At 31.9% G+C, this 23,164-nt stretch overlaps 1 protein-coding gene across 1 annotated transcript in view; it reads right to left on the bottom strand.

The window, feature by feature from the left end:
• Positions 1-5,241: 5,241 nt before the first annotated feature.
• The window catches only part of LOC140451673 (4'-phosphopantetheine phosphatase), a 245,904-nt gene continuing 227,981 nt past the window's right edge, over positions 5,242-23,164 (bottom strand). Inside the window, exon 4 of the mRNA XM_072545518.1 lies at positions 5,242-5,473. Coding sequence (XP_072401619.1) covers positions 5,283-5,473 — 191 coding nt within the window. The 3' untranslated portion in view covers positions 5,242-5,282. The remainder of the gene's footprint in view (positions 5,474-23,164) is intronic.

Genomic DNA, 23,164 nt, shown 5'->3' with positions numbered 1-23,164 from the left:
TTATGGGTCCTAAAGGTTCTCTTAAACCTGCTAAAAATGTTTTTAATGCTTGTTTGTTAAAGAAATCTCGTTTATATGTACGTTCCTGACCAAGATGGTGTAAATCTATATAGTTACAAATAGAATTTAATAAATCTAGCACCTTTTCATGAAATTGATAAGGTGTGTCGTTTGGCTTTTGTTTAAGATTAACTAGATCCTGATTTAGACAATTTTCGTCTCTTTGATCAGCAAAATTTAAAATTAATGTATTTTTTATACCATCCCAATCAGTATTGCCGCTAATCGCAATTATTTCTTCAGCTCTTCCTTCTAATTTATTTAATATTCCGTTCAATAATAAACAATTTTGAAAGCTATTAGGATTAGTTGTATCAAAATAATGTTGTAAGATTGATTCGGTAGCATTTATAAATCTATAAAGTTTATTGATATTGCCATCAAAACGAGGAATAATGGCTAAATTTGCGATATCTAACTTAGGTACAATAATAGTAGCATTTTAAGTACTTGGTGAAGTCATTTTATTTTTATTTAATACTTTTCTTTCTTAATTATATTCTTATCTATCAAAAATAATAAGTAAATAATACGTACTCTTGACTATTATTTTCACAAAAGGATTTAATAGGCAAAGAGGAGTCTGAATATGAATAAAAATTATTAGTTTACCACATTTATGTACTTCTGCTTGTTTATTCTGATGTCCCTGGAAATTCTGGATGTCCTGATGGAGCCCAAAATCACTGACAGTTCGAAAAGTTTATGAAAAACGGAAACCGGTTCTTTTTTCGTCAAAGAGTTAAAACTCACGAATATCCGCAATGGAATTCTACGAAAAATCCACTAAGACTGCGCCACTGATAGTTTCTGCCCTTCAGGGACGATTTTTAAAAAATAATTATTTAAATTTACAAATGCGAGAGAACTTTATTGCGTTCTTAAAAGTTACAATATTAAAATCAGACTTCACTGTAAAAAGTTTCAAATCAGACTGAATAATAATTAATTAAAATGAAATACATTACACATTGGAAAATAAAACAATAATTCGCAAGTTGCACTTTTATATTCAGGTCGATCACAGTTCAGGTGCTGACGCATCGGATTTAGGGTATTGGCTTATGGGGTCAACGACTATAACTCAGGTTAAATCATATACGTCACAAATACTAAATCTTGCCCAACACAGCAAAGAGAAGTACGAAAAATATCAGGTATGAGGAGTGGTATTTGTTAATCTTAATGCCGCTTACGACACCTTAAATTATAGGGTATTTCTCCAAAATCTATGTAATATCCCCTGAGGTAATAAACTCACTTGTATTATCCGCGTATGCCTACACAACAGAAAATTTTTCGTATCACTCAATGGTAAGAATAGCAGATGGAGAACGTAGAATAACTGTCTCTTTGGGGTCCTGTAATGGCACCTACTCTGTATAACATTTACACAACTCATACCAGTAAATACTAGGACTTTTATTAGGTAGACGATACATTATCTATTGTTGCACAGCCAAAAACTTTTGTTGGTGAAGTGAAGAAAAATTTAAATCATACCTAAAAATAGATTATAACTCAATTTTAAGCCAAACCCCGAAAAAAGTCAGGTGTGCTCCTTCAATGTCCCTAACAGAGACACTTTCACAAATCTGAATATATACCTGAACCAGTAGTGTCATGAAATCCTTAAACTCTGGACTTGCTATAAATAGCTTGAAGATAGTTTCTATCACACTTTGTCATTCACAGTACTTTTTTTAAAATCAAATGCCAAACTAGAACCAGAAAATAATATTCTCTGCAAACTTGTCAGCTAAAAATGTGAAGCACATCCTTCCACCCTTAAAACGTAGACGCTTGAACTCTATGCTTCTGCTGCCTAATATACCTTGATAGTATAAGTGACACCAACACATACTTAACACGTAGATTTAGTTATAAATTAGTCAGCCAAATTCAGCAAATATTAAGACTCACATCCATACATAAGCTCTATAATATCGTAGCTATCAATCCACGTAATATCCGAAGATAATTAGCTAGAGAGCAAAAGAAACAAAGTCCAGATTCGTAACATCCACTCCACGAATATCAGCCCATTTTATGACTAAAATCAAGAAAAAAATGGCTATATCAACAAATCTGCAAGATATACAAACAAAAATAAGCTGCTCCTCGCCATCTGATCCCTCGAAAGGAAATTCCTTATGGTAGTTATCTTTCTTAAATCTGCCAGGAGGACTCTGGCCTGCAAACACCGGTTAAATTGTGTGCATGTGGGGTGGTATAAGACTTATTACACTTTCTTAGTAAACTTTACCATTCTAATCGTTCTTTTCTGAAGGGACAAGGTTTATTTATGTGAACTGAACATGTAAAGTACAGTCAGTAAGCTATTACTTATAAAGATCATTGCAAATTTGACACTAACTCCACTTATATTGATTACATATTACCCCTAAATAGGAGATAAAACATTCAGAAATATGTACTATTGGTGAAGTTGTATAATTCGTGTTAGATAAATTAATCAGTCTTCCCTTTTTTGTGCACTACTACCCATTTTAACAAAAAATATCTATTTTAGCACTTAAATATTTATTTTGAGATAACCTTCTATCCAGAATTATATGTAGTACACAGATAAAAAAATAAAATAATAAAATAAAAGAAATAAAATAATAAAAAGCTGTTTATAAGATATCATGAAACAATGGATGAAATAAAAGAAGTTCTTATTAACCGGATTCTTAAATAAAACGTATAAAGACATACTCACGTTAACAAAATACATTAGATAATTTTCGCATATGAAAAAACACATCCAACTTGGTAATGAAATCCTTTTGTATCTATAAATCTATTTTTAGAAAAGCACGTACCTACTAAAAACAGGTATTTGGTAGTACACATATCTGTTACATACTGTAATGCGTATGAATGATAACAAAAGTAAGGAGTCCATATGAACCGTTTAGAATATCTGCTGGAAATAAACGGCTTAATCCCATAGTTGCCAAACTATCAGAGCTTACTTAAACCGATATACTTATGGTTCCAATATACACGGAAAAAGATCTGAACGACCCCTATAATATATACACGTGAACTAAGCGATATACATTCGTGATACAGGGGTAATTAGGGGCTCCACAAAATTTTTAAAAATTATGAAACTATACATGTTGACGAATCGACAGAGCCAATATTATGGAATGGTCAAGTGAGCTCCGTATATCGGTGGCCACTTGACCATGGAGCTCACTTGAACCTGAATTTTAACATGGGCGGAGTCCACTTTATGCCGTAGATATATATATATATATATATATATATATATATATATATATATATATATATATATATATATATATATATATATATATATGTTGAACAAAGTACACTTGGCTTTCAATCAGCAGTATTCTCAATTAACCTCCGTAACTATGAATTATGCTTATCTACAGGTATTCAGTGCTTTACCGCACAAATATCAAACTAAGAATTATTGTGCAGCTGACTTATAAAATGCATTTATCTCGAAAACGGTTAAATTTTCAGGTTACTAACAAGTATACCTTTTCTTTGTAAAAATAATGTATCTTTAATATTTTTTAACACAAATAGAGCTAACTTAAAAAGCAAAAAAGTTAAGCGCAAATTTATGCCACATATGTGGCATATGTAGCGTCCTCTATTAGTTACAATAAAGTAAGTATAAAATTATAATTTATCCTACTCAAAAGCATCCAATGTATATATATATATATATATATATATATATATATATATATATATATACATGGTGTCCAGAAACTCTCCTGACAAACGAAAACCGCAGATTCCTCAGATAATTTTAAGAAGATTTAATCCAATTCACCTAGTCCGAAAATGCTTCCTAAGGAAGCTAGAGCTCTTTAAAGATGGCGCCTTGTAAGTAGTTTTTTTAAGAACTCCAGAACGCTTCGATTTTGAAAAATGAAAACTGATACGATTAATTCAGTCAACGGGTATTTTAACGCATAAATTTTTTGTCTGTAACTTTTAAGTATTTATGAGACTAGATTATTAAATTTTCAGATATTCTGTCTGTAAGATACAGCGACAGCGAAAAATCGAATTGAAAATTTTTTGAACAGGAAAATTCCCTTGTAACAGTGCTGGTACCTTTGTAAAATGAAAGGATGTAAATTTTCATTGTGTAAGATATTTCTTGCGGCATATTTTAAAATTGTGGGATACATGACAGATAGTCTTCGAACGCTAATTTCTAAATTTTCCTAAACTTCCATTCAGGTGACATCTTGATGTGCTGTTACATCATTATGTCGCTCTGTTTCATTATTTTTTGGGAACACGGAACTTTTTTTCAGCGTATCTATTTTACTGCTCGAGCGTTACACCTCATTTCGCAATAAACTAAATGTATATCAGCGTATTTCTTACTAGTAAAAACCATTTTTGTTGAATTGAAATTATTGCGTGTGAATGCCACAAAGCAAAAACTAAACGAGAAACTTCACGAACTGACAAGAGGTTAACAATAAAAAACGTAGATTTCTGTCTACGTTTTTTATCTACGAACTGTCATCAGATGTCTGATGACAGTTCGAAGTCTACTAGTGCAAAAAATATTAATTTAACTTTCATGACGAAAAAACGAAAAATTCTCAAATCGATTTTTCTCGAAAACGATGTATCCTACCGACTTAAAGGAAGAGTACATTTTAGTACTAGAATATCTAAAAATTTAATAATCTAGTATCACAAATGCTTAAAAGTTACAGATAAAAAAGTTATACGTTAAAATATCCGTTGACCTACCCAAAACGGACGCCTATGAACGGTACTAGAAATTCGCAATTAATGGAATCGATTCAACTCTGGAGGATAAATATTCGTACCAGTTTTTATTTTTCTAAATAAAAGCGTTTTAGAGTTATTAAAAAAACTGATTACAAGCAGTCATCTTCAACGAGCTCTAGCTCCCTTAGGAAGCATTTTCTAACTATTACATAATTGGGTTAAATTGTCTTAAAATTATCTGAGAAATCCCCGGTCTTTGTTTGTCAGGAGAATTTCTGGACACCCTATATATATAATCTCACGTTAAAATTTTTCATTACACTAAAATCTATTATTTTAACTTTTATTAATATTTTTCAATAAAGTGATATGTTAATTATCTCCAGGAAATCACTTAGTAATTTAGTTTTAAAGCCAAATAAAAAACAATTCAAAATAAAATATTTATTAATCAGGTACCCTTTTACTATTCAAGTTGCAGAGTCAAAATCACAAATCACCGAAAACTTCTCAGCTCCTAAATTTCGAGCCAACCACTCGTTTTTAAGCACAGCCAGTTTAAGACAGTCTACAGTTAACTTTGTATATAAATTTGTATGTACAGCACGAGCCATTCCTTCAATAACAACCAGATCAGCTGATTTCATACATTCGCACAGTTCTGAAAAAAAAATAGCTTTTTAAAATACAATTAAAACATTATTCGTAAAACTATTCCACTATACATTTTTTGTTGTTTTATGTGTATTTTAACTTATTTTTAAAATTGTCAGTCTAATTGTAAAAGTGTAAAAAAAATGTTTGTCTTGTTTTTTTTTTGTGAACAGTTTTACCTCTGAAAGTAAATGTTTATGTAATTTTATATTAACGTTGCTTATCTCTTTGTTTTAATAAATTTGTAGTGCACTTCTGATGAAGCCAAACAAAGCCAACAAATTCCAGACCGACAGAACCTGACATATACCAAAAAATTATTTTAAATAATATACGGTCGATACGAAAACAAATATATATATATATATATATATATATATATATATATATATATATATATATATATATATATATATATATATATATATATAAACTAAGGTACACTCGAAGAGTGGTGGGTTTTTCGGTCAAAGTGGAGAAATAAAAGACAAAGAAGGTGGCTACTTCATCTATTTATTGAAGACGTTTCGCTTTCTGCTCAGAAAGCATCATCAGTTCATCTTACAAGGGCATGTAGCAGTCAAATATGTTAAAAATATGAAAAAGCTTACGAAACTGGACATTTAGAGTAAAGTTGTATAAATCAATTAATTGAAACTTGGTATAGTTTGCAATTTAACAAAATTAGCACAGCAAAAGAACATGTGATAAACATACATGTATATGTATGTAACTAGAAAGATCATGAGAAAGCACTTCCAACAATTTATTTAATCAATTAGATTTTAAATTTAACTTTAGGTAACATTATAAGTTATTTAAATTAATTTAGTATAAAGATAAAATGAAGTTACCAGTCTTAAGCTTACTGAGTCTCGCCGATAAAATGTATATATATATATATATATATATATATATATATATATATATATATATATATATATATATATATATATATATATATATATATATATATAGAGTGCTTGGTTACAATTAGAAAATACATATTTATTTTTTCCGAAAACTTTAGAGAGATGCGTTATAAGATATTATAAAGCCTATTACTATAAGATATTTTTATGGATCATCTAGAAACAAATATTTCAAAACATCCCGTCTTCAAACAGTTTTTATATTGGTGCAGATACGTAGACGATGTACTGGTATGTTTTACAGAAACTAACAGGCAACTTGGCCAATTCTTATTGTATATTAATTCCCTCCCTAGTCATATTGAATTTATAATAGAAACAGAACAGAATCGTATTTTGATACCTTCACACATTGGCATTAAAGGCAACGAGGAAGTTGATCAATTGGCATTAAAATCCATCAGAAATGAAAATGTTCCAGAAATTGCTAAATATCCCCACACAGACCATAAACGACAGTCCATGAATCATATAATAAATTTATGGCAAGCAACCTGGGACGCAAAAGACTCTAAATTGAAAACAATAAAGCCTCGAGTAGACGCCAGCCTACCACAACAAGGAAAAAGAAAAGATCAAGTAATCGTAAATCGTCTTCGAATCGGCCACACAATACTAACACACCAACACTTTCTAAATAAATAACCAACTCCGATTTGTACCTACTGCTCTACTCAACTCACATTGAAGCATCTGATAATCGACTGCCCGCAGTGCCAACCTCAGAGAATATGCTGAGGAATTAGTGGAAACCTGAGAAGTGCGCTTACGACAAATATCTCGGATTTATTGCAGTTTCTAAAAGACATAAACATTTATAATAAACTTTAATTTATCTGTAACAAAAATGTATAAACTAAAATGTACCTACTACTGTGTATGTCCCCCCCACTAATAACCCGTGGTGGTTGATGTGGGTTTTCTATGTTTAAATAACAAAAAAAAAGAACAGAATCAATCCATAAATTTTCGAGAAAAATTAAAAATTATCAGACTTAAAAACAAACACTAAGTCTCCGTATTTCTTAAACCTACCCATACTGATATGACTATACACAATTTATTATCGCATTATACACGACATAAATTGGCAGCCTAACATAGCATGTTACATAGATTTATAGAAATTCCCATATCAAAAAACAACTTCGAGATAGAATTGAATACCATTAAGCAAATAGCAGTAAACAATAGGCACAACGAACAAACAACAAATAAAATTTTAAATCAAAAACTACATAAGAAAGCCCTAAAATTAATATTTCCGCCACCAGAGAGAAAAAAAGTACCTTCTGCTCAATTAAATATACAGGCAAGATATCAACAAAAATAGCCTAACCCATAAAAAGAAAGGAATAACACCAGATTTTAGAACAAACAGCAACTTGGGCAAATATATTAAGACAAACAAGAGCCAAAAGAAAAAGCACTTACACAGTAGTGTATACAAACTTAAATGTAGCGATTGCTCGAAAACTTAGATCGGTCAAACTGGTAGAACTTTTAAACAACGTATAACATAACATAAAAGGGCTTTTAATAATAACCTACCAAAAAAAGATAACTTCAAAAAGGCACTTTGCCGAAACAGCTGTAGTGATAAAAATTAAAATAAATTTTCACACACACATACACCTATATACGTTTCGTAATATTTGTGGCATCACATAGGTACTACACTCGCGATCATAAAATCCGGGTCACCTTGAAAATCACCGATATTTAATTTTTAACGAGCTTTATCGTAAATAATAATGCAAAAAATACAAACTAATGCATGTTTCTGAGAATTGTAAAGTAGAGTAGAGTTATAGACTCTTTATATATATATATATATATATATATATATATATATATATATATATATATATACATCTAGCGGTTAATGTAAGCTCCGTTCTAAAACGGTATTATACTAACTCCAGTAGAATATACACCGTGTATTTTATTATCTGAGTAGCGCTTTATCTAGACTCCGACCACCACGTAGGATTAAGTGGACTCCACAAAAGGATAAACCATTTTTGGGATCCGTATTTACGATATTGCATATACTTCTAAACTCCTGCGATGTTGCCAATAATTGTATTAGTAGTAGATTTTCAAATTTTACAGCAGGTACATTCTGGAACTTGAAATTTATTTCAATATCCATCAATTTAATTATGGAGGAATTTGAGGACTATTTGGCTAATTTATGTAGTTAAATATAAATTGTTAACCGACATATACCTTTATTTTACTTTTTAGTTTTAATAAGCAAGGCGGTAATTTATATTACTTGCTTTATATATTTTCAAACATAAGAAACTGTATATTATAAACTTGGAAAAGCGAAAATTTCCGTTTTTATTAATTAGTATTTTTTATTAAAATGCATTGGCATTAAAACATTTAGTACATAAATGTACGTATATCAAATAGAGTAATCGTGTAACAGTTTCTGAAATTAGAAGCCCCTTCGGTAAGATTATAAAGTTTGTTACCACAAGAAATCTACTAGCATGCACAGAGATGAGAGAGACCTACACAGAAGAAGATCTATTTTTAGCGAATGACAGGGCCATCTATGTAGCCAACCATTGGAAATACAAAATTTAAAGCTGTTGGTGTTCCGGACACGGAAAGTAAAGTAAGTATAAAAAGAGGTAAAAGTAAAATGAAAAGAAAAATAAAACACTTATATAATATGTAGACCTGAAAGTGCGCCGGAGGGTTTGAAATAAGAATTTACCTAAGGAATGAAATAAGAATTTACCTAATATAAAACAGATCTGAAAGAGAACAAAAAACAGATCAAAGAATTAATACAGATTAAGTACATCCTTAAGTAACATATCTCAAATCCGCCTGCAGTTTTGTTGGGTAGATCGAGTAGCTCGACAGAACTGTTGCCGGTCCCAAGCCCAAATAAAGGAGGAGGGGGTCTACAGCCCGTTTAGCACTCTACTGATAGACTTTAAAACCATACAGCTCATAGAAACAGAATTATGCCTCGGGACAGGAATGATTTCATTACGACGACTAACGGGAGAAAGAGGACAACGAATTTGTGGTAAACGAGAAATACACTTCGCATCGGTGCTTTGAACGTAAAGTCTCTACAAGAGAGCAGAAAATTACAAAAGAGCTTGTAGAAAAAAAATATAGACATGTATGCGCTAAAAGATACAAAGAAAAAAAGGAAAAGGGTCAAATTATTATAGATGACCATCTCATGATTTACAGTGGTGTTGCCAAAGAAACCAGAGCCAAAGAAGGAGTCGCTCTGTTAGTACACAAAAATTTTTTACACCAAGTATAAAAATAGTAAGTGTAAAAATTAAACTGGATGTCAAACCTCTGAATGTGATAGCAATTCATGCACCAGAGAACAACAAAGATACCACCACAAGGGAAAGCTTCTACGAACACCTTCAGACTGTAATAAACGAGACCCCAAATGATAAATATAAAATCATTATGGGTGATTTTAACGCCCGTGTTGGCAATGATTTAGTTCCAGGGATAAAACAGCGATATAACGAAAATATCAGAAATGGAAACGGAAACCTTCTAACGGACCTCTGCAGCAAAAACCAGATACGTAATAATAATACATTTTTCCCTCACAAAGAACAATACAAATACATTTTTGAAAACAGTAGGGGACAAAGATCTATTATAGACTATATTCTGTTGAATAGAGAGCACTAACATCAGCAGAAATAGAAAGCGATCACAAATTGGTATTGTGCCGAATGAAAACATATATATGTGATAACAAAACACCGAAATACACCACAAAGATAAAAGTCGAAAGCTTACAGGATGACTCCACAAGATACCTATTCCAGAAAAGAAGAACCGAAAAAAACAGAAAAACATATATCACAGAAAGTGATGGAGTCGAAGAAAGCTGGGCAAAAGTTAAGTCTAATATCTTAGCCTCGGCCAAGAAAGTTCTTGGTAAAAGAAATATAAATAAAGTAAAGGAAAAATGTAAAGAAAACAAAAAAGCTTACCTGAAATACATGTCAACCAAAACACAAGAGGCATAACATAATTACAAGACAATTAGAAACGAAACACATGCAATTATAAGAAAAATAAAAAATGGTCACTGGGAACGTTTTTCGAAAGAAATGGAACATCATTTTTCTCGTCTGCAAAAGGAAATATAGCGCTTCATCAGACGTCAAAGAACGGAGGTAAAGTAACTAATAGAACTAAAATACATAGAAAATGATACGTGGATTGACTACCTAAAAAAGCTATATACAGGAGAAAAACAAACGACGCTAGAACCGGAAACATCAGAAATTACAACATATAAAGAACTTAATATAAATGTACAGGAAGTTCGGAAAATACTTGAAAACCTGAGGAACAGAAAAACAGCAGGTAAAGACGGGATACCAAACGAATACTGAAATATTGTGGAGCAGCAATGACAAATGAATGAAAAATTAACAACATTAATTAATAAAATTATAAAACACAATAAAATGCCGAAAGAATGGAGAAGGAGCGAACTAACTCTACTATTTAAAAAAGGAGATAAAAACAGACAAAAAACTACAGAGGTATAAACTTGTTAAATACTACGCTAAAACTTACAACTAAAATTTTACAAGTGCTAATTAATCACAATATAAGTTTAGCAGATAAACAACCGGGTTTTTTTAGTGGTAGATCGTGTACAGATGCAAAATTCGTGATAAAGCAAATTACTGAGAAATCACTGAAGTATAATAGACCAGCATTCCTGTGTCTGATTGACCTAAAGAAAGCGTTTTACAGAGTAAGACTGAAAGATGTAATCCATCTTCTGTATAATAGAGAAGCTCCCCTAAATATTATAAAAACTATCGAAAACATCGACCAAAACAACAAAATTGAAGTCAGAATAGAGGGACAACTTACAGAATCTATAGAAATAGGCAGCAGAATAAGACAAGGGGATTCGTTGAGATTTAGCCACATGCTCTTCAATTTGATCATGGATCAAATCATCAAAAGCGTTAACAAACGAAGAGGATACAGAATGGGAAACAAAGAAATTAAAATACTCCGTTACGCAGATGACGCAATATTAATAGCCCAAGATGAAGATAGTTTGCAAAGACTGGTCCACAAATTTAACATAAGAGCAAAAGAATTTAATATGACAATCTCATCTCAGAAAACTAAAACAATAGTAGTCAGCAAAGGACCACAGATGTAAAATAGAAATTGATGGCATTAGCAGAAACAAGGCCCGACACAGCCACAACGTAAAGAATAATGGACGCGGCAGAGATGAGAGTACTGAGAAGAATTGCAGGAAATACTCTGAGAAATCGAAAAGAAAATGTAACGTATAGTGTATAAATGAATGGATACAAAATAGAAAAAAAGAATGGAATAACCACATAGGTAATGGAAATAAAATACCTGGCATTATGAATTTATTATGACAATTTCATCTCAGAAAACTAAAACAATAGTAGTCAGCAAAGAACCAACTAGATGTAAAATAGAAATTGATGGCATCAGTATTGCACAAATAATGGAAATAAAATACCTGGGAATTACACTGTCTAGCTACGGAGACCTGGACAAAGAAGTGAGAGATCAAGTTTTTTTTTATAGCCCTTTTTCTATCCGAATTGTCGAATAAAGGCCTCTCCCATTTCTCGCCATTCATCCCTGTTGTGTGCTAGGCGTTTCCACATTGGTCCTGCGACTCTTTTGATATCGCCTTTTGAGAGATCAAGTACTAAAAGCAAATAGACTGGCAGGATGCCTTAATAACACTATATGGCTAAACAGACACATTAACACTGAGATGATATCAATTTATAAAGCCAGTGTAAGACATATAATGACATATGCCTCAGAAATAAGACCCGACACAGCCACAACGCAAAAAATAATGGAAAAGGCAGAGATGAGAGTACTGAGAACAATTATAGGAAATACGCTGAGAAATCAAAAGAGAAGTGAAGACATTAGAAGAAAATGTAACGTAAAGTGTATAAATGAATTGACACAAAATAGAAAAAAAGAATGGAATAATCACATTGAAAATTGATAATCACATGGAAAATTGCAAGAGATAAGTCACGAATCGGCAGAAGAAGTATCGGACGATCGCGCAAAAGATGAAGTGATAACCTTCCATAGAGGTATTATTCCGCCAATGAACAAGTAAAATTGCTTATAAAGAGAAATAATAACAAGAAAAAAAAGTAACATCTCTCAGATAAATAAGCGGAACAACAGAAACTGAGTATAAACGGAACAACGAAATTCCAGAATTAACATTAAATAAATTACCGCAAATCATACGAACTGAAATAAGTGTTATTTTCTGCACATACATATATATATATATATATATATATATATATATATATATATATATATATATATATATATATATATATATATATATAATATAATAACAACTATATTTAAACCAAGTGACAGAAAAAAAATTATATATACATTTACCTACTTCTAAATGATTAACATCTATAAAATTATTATTACAGTTAAAGCTCAAAATTTTTAAAACAATTAGACCGAACATAATATCATAACTGTAAAACATAATATATACGGAAACAATAAAGAAATAGATATGTTTAGTGGTTATGAAACCGCTTGTCGTCTGCCATGAATTTTATTACAGAATCAAGTTACCATGAGACACCGAAATATTTTGTCTGAGTAATGACTTACTACGATAAAAAGAAATAGAATACTTTTATAATACACAACGTTATAAATGTGAAACTATAAAAAGATATACATATAATATAATAATGATATACCTATATGATGATTCACAAACGCATGTTAATAACAATTGGTAATAAAGACATAAAGATTACCCACTAGAAAGTTTATAATTTCAAAACGACAGTAAAATAACGTTCAATTCAAAGGTTCAAATCGCGACATAATATGAAATAATTCAACAGCAAGTAAAAGTACTTTTTCTTTACCTATTTCTTTGTCGTCTTCTGAATCGTCATTTCCATTCGTTCCTATCTAAGCACATGTTGTCCACAAGGTACTTCTTCATTTTTTATTCACTACTCTTTTTGCTATGGCTTTCGTCATTTTATTTATTCATATCGTTCTCACTCATAACACATATTGGGTAGTTTATTGTTTCATTAAACTTTTTCTGTTTATATCCGTATCATATAAGTTTTATAGTTATTATAGCGTATATAGTGTATGTTAATTCCATTGTATTTCTTATATTTTCAATATTAATTCTTTCCAATCAAGATTTTCGAGCAGCTCTGAACCATTGGCCCATTTTTGTTGCTTTTGTCACTGTTTCTCCTTTCTTTTAACTACAACTTTTCTCCACGTTGATCGGTCTTTTACATATCTGCAATCAAATGAAATATTAACTTTTTGAGATATCCGAATATCATTATAAGAGCTTTCTTCATTCAGTATCTGTTCTTAATCTATACGGATTTGTAGCATTATACTAATAAGGCCTTATTTGTTTTATTCATTCTTCCTAATTTGCATCAATATATTAAAATAGGTCTGAAGTTTGTATTATGCTGTTTATTCCTTCAGTGACGGTATTATTAACTGTGATTATTGATCCAATAATATTTAAGTGTTCCATACTTTCGAAATTGCAGTTGTAGACTTTTTGTTTTATCTTCTAGATTTATTTAATTGGTGTCTTCTGTGTATTTGCTTGTATTTGGTTTTCACTTCGTTGATGTTTTAGTTTCTTATGAAATCGATATCATCAGCATTATGTTAGGAGCTGCTTTGTACATTAGACCGTTAACGGATTACATGTTAAATGGACGTTATATCTATTTTGGTAAGCTGTTCGTTAATTTTTTAACTATTTGAATCGAGAATTTGTATTTTATTAGATCTCTGGTTTATTTATTTTATATGTCTATACCATATTCGCCTAACAGAAAAGTAGAATAAACAAACTAGGGACGCGTGATATATTCATTCCAAGTATCTAGAGATGCTGAAGAGGTATCTACTTGTTACAAAATCACTTATACTGTAACTGATTATATACAAAAGCGTATCAAAAGTAACAAGTAGAAACTCACAAGTAACGACAATCTACACCTCTAAACAAAGACGCATAATTTGCAGTTTTAACAGATATGGATTCAGTAATCCTTACGAATCATATTTATGTCTGTTGAATTATATAAATATAATTTTTACTTTTAATAGCTCTATATATGTGTGTTGGTATATTTATAGTGTTGGTTTATAATTATAGTGTTATTTAAATAAACTTAGAACTGTGAACATTTTTAAGGTGTTTGCTGTTTTCTCTCAACTGAAATAAGTAAATTTAATATTATTTTGACTGTATTATAATAATTATTATGATGATAAAAGGGTTGAAAGTGTGAGTCCATAATTGAACAAATATATTAAAAAGGTCAATATTCACAATCTAATATTTACTTTCAAAGTTTTACAGAAGCGATCGGTTTCGAGGCTTACAATATTTGCCTCATCCTCAGGCCCAGCAAAGAGTTTGTTTTGTTAAAAAACAATAATATAGATATCGCCAATAAGAAGTTTTCCGCTTACATCCAGGGTACTGTCTGTCTTCATCTTTTCCTTTTGACACTATCATTGTAATGAGGTGATATGTTGATCATTATATATGTATGTAAATAAAAGGTCTTACAAAATAAAGACCTTTAGGTCTTAACCTTGTAAGAACCTGTGACAAAAACAACAAAAAACAAAAAAAGGACATCCTACTGCATAATATGTGATTTTCCATCTTCCACAAGTTTTTAAACTATATACAGTCCGGATGTGGATTCATTTCGCATAATGTGTCCAAAGTACTGTAACTTTCGAGATTTGATGTAGGTCAGTACCTCTCGGTTCTTCTTCATTCTTCTGAGGACCTCCTCATTGGTGACTCGGTCAGTCCACGGGATTTTAAGTATTCTCCGATATAGCCACATCTCAAATGCTTCCAATTTTCTGCACATATCTTCGTTCAAGGTCCACGATTCAACACCATAAAAAGAACAGAGAAGACGTAGGTAGCATCGCAACATTCTTACTTTTATACCAAGAGAGAGGTTGTGGCTCTTGAAGAAGGCCCCCATCCGGTTGAAGGTGGATCTAGCTTTTGATGTGGAAATGAGTAGCAATGATAAATAAAAGATACGAAATAATTCGAAATTACATAAACAAAATGGAATATTTTAAAAATGAAAAACTGTAACCCATTTTACTCATTGTACCTATCTACTTTTCCAGTACTTATTTTTCGTAATTCGATATTGCTTATATGTAATAGTAAAAAGTTTTTTTCATCATTTTCAAAGAAAAACTTTCGTTTTACATCCGCAAAGTATGTTCGTTTGTGCGTTGTCGCCTATGCAATACTTTGGGGACGATCTATCGATGGATTCATATATAGTTTTGTCTCCTGAATCAAAATCTGAAAGCGGCATTTTGATATCTCGAACCATCTTCGACATAACCGGCAAGTCAAAAATAGTGATGTCACAATTCTTCTAAATATACATTCGTTTCTGCTGACACAAATAAATGTTAAATCGATATCGAAACGTCGACTTAATAAATTTTATTTATTAATGTTAATGTAATGTTAAATGTATAGGTAAGTCTATCTACCCTATAATTATGTATAAGTATTTTCCCAAACTTTTACACAAGAAGAGGTCTCTTTTTATATCATTAATGATAATATTATTACTTATTTCCAAATATTGGATTTAAAGCGTAAAATGTATAAAAACAACTTTCTATTTTTTGCCTTTTGATTAATACCACAATTAACTAATGTTGTGTGAATGACAGTTTACAAAAATATTATTTAAGTATACTTCTTTGAAAGATTAATCATTGATTACTATTATTTTAACAGTAATCCTAAAAATTATAAATTAATTCATTTCAAATTCAGATGGTATAGGCTGCTAGAATCTTAATACAACCCTGTACAATTATATAAACATAGGGTTTCGCGTGTTATGTGCATGCATTTGTTGACCGCTACTTTTCTGTTAAATGAATTTACTATAATGTTTTGTTTCCTGTATCGTTACTACAAGGATTTTGCTGGATACCGACATAGGGAACCTGGTGGTACGTACATGATGTTTTGATTACCAACAGTAGAAAATTTGTCCTGCTGTAAAATCATGATTATTTTACTAGAAAATATAATGTTGTTTAATAATAATAAAGTTGTTTCACTTTGCTTTCTCCATCGAGGTCGCAGTGAGACTGCTACCATTATACCTTCTGGTATTTAATATTTTGCCGATCAAGCAACACTTCCTATAGTCATTAACTTGGTACTGATATCTCTACTCCCCGATTTCAGCAAGCAGTCACCAAACTATTAAAACTGCTACATTCATGCCTCCTATTTAGTGGCGGCTCGTGGCTTGAGAGACAAGGTCGGCAAGGTATTTTTTGTCTCCTCAGATAGGTATACCGTCTAATAAAGACTTAAGTAAATCATCATAGGAGATTTTTTGTTTTCTTGTTTTTTGTTTTTTTTTCCTATAAATTTAGAACCTAAACATGTTTATAAATTAACTCAAGTCTACGTTGTTTGGAAGTAACAAAATGGGTTATAACGTCATCGTAAAATTTATTAGAGTTTTGGAGAGATTTTAAAAGTTTTTTTTCTATTGACATTTGATACAAGCTTGAGACGTTCTCTCTTGTTTCATGGTATTTCGACAATAAGTTTTGATTCTTTTGAGGCAAGAGAAATCTCGTTCATTTGAGGCAGACGTTGGTGGTAATGAGAGAATTAATGACAATAATTTATTAATTTCGGTAACAGTTTGTTGTAATGAATTGCAGTATATAAAATTATATATATATATTGTAACTTATCCCATCTTCCGAAAATATTTGGATCAGCATATAAAACTTTTAATTCATTTTCTAATTTTATTTTATTAAAGAATGATGGATAATTTTTAATTAACCTGTCTAATAAATATCTTGGAAATTCTTTGGCGTAACTTTTAAATTTTGAATCGTCAAAGAGGTCAAAAATTTGCAAATCTTCAAAATTCGAAAAACGAGTATCTATTTGCATAATAATAGTATCCAAAATTTAAAAATATACTCGTTTTTCGATATCCGTTTCTGTGTCATGCCTTTGTCTTTTTTTTGGGGGGTTCGGAAATATCAAGCGAGTCCAAAACTCGCTGTATCTCACTGCGTATATACTGGAAATTACTATTATTACGAAAATCTCTGAGATTTTGCACCAGTCTTGTTATTCTATTTTTGGAATGAATAATGTTAGTTAACTGATTTTGAACAACATTGAATATCAAATCGGTTTGGGTAAACACTTTCTTAAAAATATTTAAAAGTATGTTAAAAGAATAATCATTTAATAAAGTTTTCAAACCGATTGCTTCACAGATCGAGATATCATCACTTTGAAAATCGTCGCATTCAATAATAAAATCAAAAACTTCCAAAAGCTCCAAAAATTTAACTTTTAATACACAGAAGAAATAATTATATGCAGAAGAAACACAAATTAAAAAACGTTATCCACTTATTGTACGCAAGAGAGATACCTCTAGGAAAAATCAAAACGACCGAAAATATATACCAAAATAACACAATAAAAGTAAAAGTAGAAGAAGAACCAACCGACCCTAATAAAGCTGATAATGGGATAAGACAGGGATATTTCCTGAGTCCTCTATTGTTCAACCTGATTATGGATGAAATAATAAAAAAGTAAGAACTAAAAAAATATACCAAATGGAAGAAAAACAAATTAAAATAATCTGCTGTGCAAACGACGCAATACTACTCTTTCAAAATGAAGATGATTTACAACGTATGCTGCACCAATTTCATATAACTGCCAGAAAATTTAACATGTTAATTTCCCCAAAAGAGACAAAATTCATGGTTACAACAGCAAATTTACTAAGATGTTAATTGGAGCTGAAAGGTCAGATAATAGAACAAGTGATGGAGTTTAAATATCTAGCCATCACATTATCTAGCTACGGAAAGCTCAAAACTAAAGTGGAAGATCCAGTGAATAGAGCAAACAGAGCCGCAGGCTGCCTAAATGAAACAATATGAAGCAATAAAACTATCGGGAAAGAAACGAAAGGCAGAATTTACAAAACAGTCATCAGACCAATGACATACGCGGCAGAAACAAGACCACAGAGAGAAAAAAAAAAAGGATATTAGAAACATCAGAGATGAAAATACCTAGAAAAATTGATGGTAAGACACTATGGGACAGAGCTAGAAGTACAGATATACGACGTAGATGCAAGGTGGAGAACATCAAGAACTGGTTAAGAAATAGAAGAGTAAAATGGAACGATCATATAAGCCGAATGACAACAAATAGAGTAGTAAAGACGGCAAGAGACGGTTAACCCGTAGGAAGACGATCAGTAGGAAGATCACGAAAACGATGGAACGGCAACTTACTGGAGGCACATTGAAAAATGACAGTCATGTCTATATAAAAAGAAGAAGAAGAAGAAGAAGAAGACACAGGATAAACATTAAAATTGCTGCAAGAAAGATAAAATAAATCAGTCATATTAATGTAGAATAGCAGAGGACAGAGTGTTTAGAGAAAATAATGAATCAGTCATATTAATGTAGAATAGTAGATGACAGTGTATTTGTCATAGCTTTGGACAAGTGCCCAATTAAAAAAAGAACACAGGTCGTCCAAAAAAGATGGAACTCTAAAAAGAAAATAGAATAGATTTAAAAAAATAAAAGAATAAACATGTCTTTTCCTACTTTTTTAATATTGAAAATACGTAAATAGAACATTGAATTAAAATGTAATCTTTGATGATCTGTGATAAACCCATCACCTGAACAGTGGCGCCGATATATGTAGTTGAAATTGTTTACACTTATTTTAACTGTTTATTTTGTTATCTAGATATGAGTTGCGACCGATATCACAAACTTATTTAATTTTCATAAAGAGGCTCTTTAATACCTAAAATTATTACTATACAAATCTGATTCGAAATATCGTCAAAAAGTAATACACGGCATGTAAAATTTAAATCTTTAATAAAAAGTAAAAGATTAGGCATTACTTATGGGATTCAAAGAACGAGCGTTAAGGAAGATTGAAGTACTAATAAGATCACCGCAATCGGGCATACCCCGGGTAATGATGAATAAATTAATCGGCTAATTCTTCAGTCACCCCTTTAATATGATTTTGTCAAATTGGTCCTTTTTAGGACCAAATATTCTAATAACATATGTCTATAACTGTTAAGGGTATATCTAGAGATCAAGAAACTTTACTTTACTAAAACTTATCAGACATATGAGCTAAACACGAATGTAACTTACTTCTAGTGCAGGAAACACATATAGGGCCTAACCTAGGGTATTTGGTATATAGCTGATCGCTGAAAACCACATCATAGATATAGACATGCTATTTCTGTCGGAAAAGAAGCAAAGAATAACTTAAAGTAAGAAAGGACAAAACCAGTCAGCCGAGAGAACCTTTTAACGATGTTGAGCTTGGATCCACCATCTACATATTTAATGAAAAATAATACAACTACCGACATTGAGGATTCGAGCACAAAGCTTATTACGAAACCTGGACCAAAAACACTCTACAATGGCTTATCCGGATGATGAACAACTGTATTTAAATTATGGAGATACCCAAAATTTAGAGACAAGCCAAAGTTGTTACCTTGCTTAAACCTGACAAAAAAAAGACCGGGTACGAAAAATATCCGGTATCAGGGGTGGTATTTTTCAATCTAAATGCCGCTTATGACACCTTAAATTACAGAATATTTCTCCAAAAACTGTATGATATCCCCTTAGATAACAAGCTCACTTACATTGTCTGCGTATGCCAACATAAGAGAATATTTTTTGTATCACTCACTGGTAAGAATACCAGATGAAGAACGGTCTCGCTTGGGGTAGCATAAAGGCACCTACACTGTATAACATTTACACAAACAAACGATCCATACCGGTAGATACTAGGACTTCTATTATATAGACGAGACACCTAATATTGCACAATAAAAATAAACTATGAATCAATTTTCAGCCAAAACCCCTGAAAAACTCGTGGGTGTTCCTTCAATTTCCTCAACATAGACGTTTTCACAAAACTGAACATCCAATCTTGTCATAAAATCATTGAACTGTAGACTTCCTATAAATTCCTTGAAAATAGTTTGTATCACACCGGGTCAGTCACAGATTATTGTTTAAAACTAAAAGGTAAATTGAGGACCAGAAATAATATTCTTCGCAAGCTTTTCAGCTAAAAATGAGGCGCACGTCCTTCCGCCCTTAAAACATAGACGCTTTCATTCTTTCTTTTTGTGCACACTACTACCCATTTTAAAACAAAAATATCTATTGCAGCACTTAACCATATTTATTTTGAGATAGCCTTTTATCGAGATATCATATGTAGTACACAAATAAGACCAGAACTAAAATATTAAAAAAGCTTTATACAATATATCGCAGAAGATTGGATAAAATAAAAGTAGTTTTTATTAATCAGATGCTTACATAAAATGTACAAAGACATACTCACGTAAACAAAATATATTACGAAATTTCTGTAATTAAAAAAAACATCAAGTTCGGCATTGAACTAATAAAATTATATTAAATAAAAAAACAACATCTTTAAAAATACAGAAAAAATAAAATTTTCTATGCAAGCGAACATTCCATTCAATAATAAGCTCAAAATCCTTTTGTATCTACATACCTGTTTTTTAAAGAACCAGTTACATTTTAGTACTTAGTTATACCAGGTAATATAATATCCTCTGTTACACAGTGTAATGCGTATGACATTCCACTGTCTACAAACAGTAGATAAAAATAAGGAGCCCATATAAACCGTTCAGGGTATATGTTGAAAATATACGGTATAATCGCACAGTTGCCAAACTCTTAGAGCTTACTTAAACCGATAAACATATGGTTCAAATATACAATGAAGAAGATCTGAACGACCCCTATAATATATACACGTGAACTAAGCGATATACATTTATGATACAGGGGTATTTACGGGCTCCAAAAATTTTTTATAAATTATTAAACTCTACATGTTGATGAATCGACTGAACCAATATTACGGAATTGTCAAGTGAGCTCCGTATATCGGTATCCACTTGACCACGGAGCTCAATTGAACCTGAATTTTAACATGGGCGGAGTTCACTTAATGCCGTAGATATATATATATATATATATATATATATATATATATATATATATATATATATATATATATATATATATATATATATATACACTCGCGATCATAAAATCAGGGTCACCTTGAAAATAACCGATATTTCATTTTTAACGAGCTTTATCGTAAATAATAATAACACAAATACAAACTAATGCATGTTTCTGAGAATTGTTGCGGTTTCCTTTGTAACAAAGAATTCCAATAGTGCCGATTTCGCGGTAAAGTGCACACTTCCCAAAATGAACGCTACCTGTAACTCCGCTTGTTTTAAATGTCTCGTTTGTACTTCGACTTTCTGTTCAAATGCAACGGACAAACGTTTATTATTGCCACCATTAGTGTTTATTAGTGCCATTATTAGTGTTCATTTTTTGACAAAAATGCCTTTGACTGTTGTTGAAACGGCACAAATTGTTGCACTTGTGGAAGACGGTCACACTCAACGGCAAGTCGCAAGAACTGTTGACGTAAGCCTTTCTACGGTTCAACGAGTGCTTCAACGCTTTGAGGAGGCAAGTTTGCTAACCAGGCGACCTGGCTGTGGACGAAGAAGAACGACCAAGGCACTAGATGACCGTTTCCTTGTGTTTCAGGCTTTACGAAACCGGACCTCAACTGCGGTTATGCATCCAAATCGTCTAGAGGAATTAAGAAATCACAATTTTAGTGTTGCAACAGTCAGAAGAAGACTTCGTTCTTCTTGACTATCTTCTCGGGTAATGGCTAGAGGACTGCCACTTCGCCGTGTGCCTCGAGTTGCACGACTAGCTTTTGCTCGACAATACGCGCATTGGGGAATTAACGATTGTAGCATGTGTTATTCTCAGATGAATCCCGTTTCTGCCTAACTGGATCCGATGGACGTGTAAGAGTTTGGAGGAGAACCGGTGAACGATTTTCACAAGCTTGCATTGCTCCAAGAATGCCATTTGGTGGAGGCTCGGTCATGGCTTGGGGAGGTATATCTTCCGACTTCCACACAGAATTACCCTTCATCGAAAATGGGTCTCTAACTGCACGAAGGTACATTACGGAGATTCAGGAAGAACATGTTATGCCCAACATGGCAGGGCTTGGAGAAAACGCCGTTTTTATGCAGGACAACGTGCGACCGCGCGTTGCCAGGATCAGTATGTAATACTTGGACGAAGTTGGAATTACGAGGGTACCCTGGCCAGCTAGGTCTCCGGACCTGAATCCCATCGAACATCTCTGGGACAATTTGAAAAAAACGTATTCAAACCCATACACCTCCTCCTAAAAACGCACAGGAGCTTAAGGATCTGTTAGTGAGAGAGTGGAATAACATACCACAACATGTAATCCGGAGAAAAATTGAGAGTATGCCCCGTCCTCTGCAAGAGGTTATTAGAGCAAGGGGAGGCATTACACGATATTGGTCATTGAAATTTCACTGATTTTTTACCACGTTCTGTATTTTCCATTTTTTTTTCGTATGTCTGTTTTATCAACAATT

This window comes from Diabrotica undecimpunctata, chromosome 1 (genome assembly GCF_040954645.1).
Source record: "Diabrotica undecimpunctata isolate CICGRU chromosome 1, icDiaUnde3, whole genome shotgun sequence".
In the NCBI taxonomy this organism is placed as follows: Eukaryota; Metazoa; Arthropoda; class Insecta; order Coleoptera; family Chrysomelidae; genus Diabrotica; species Diabrotica undecimpunctata.
The sequence above is the reverse complement of the archived record's forward strand: the minus strand, read 5'-3'. Positions and strand labels throughout refer to the sequence as shown.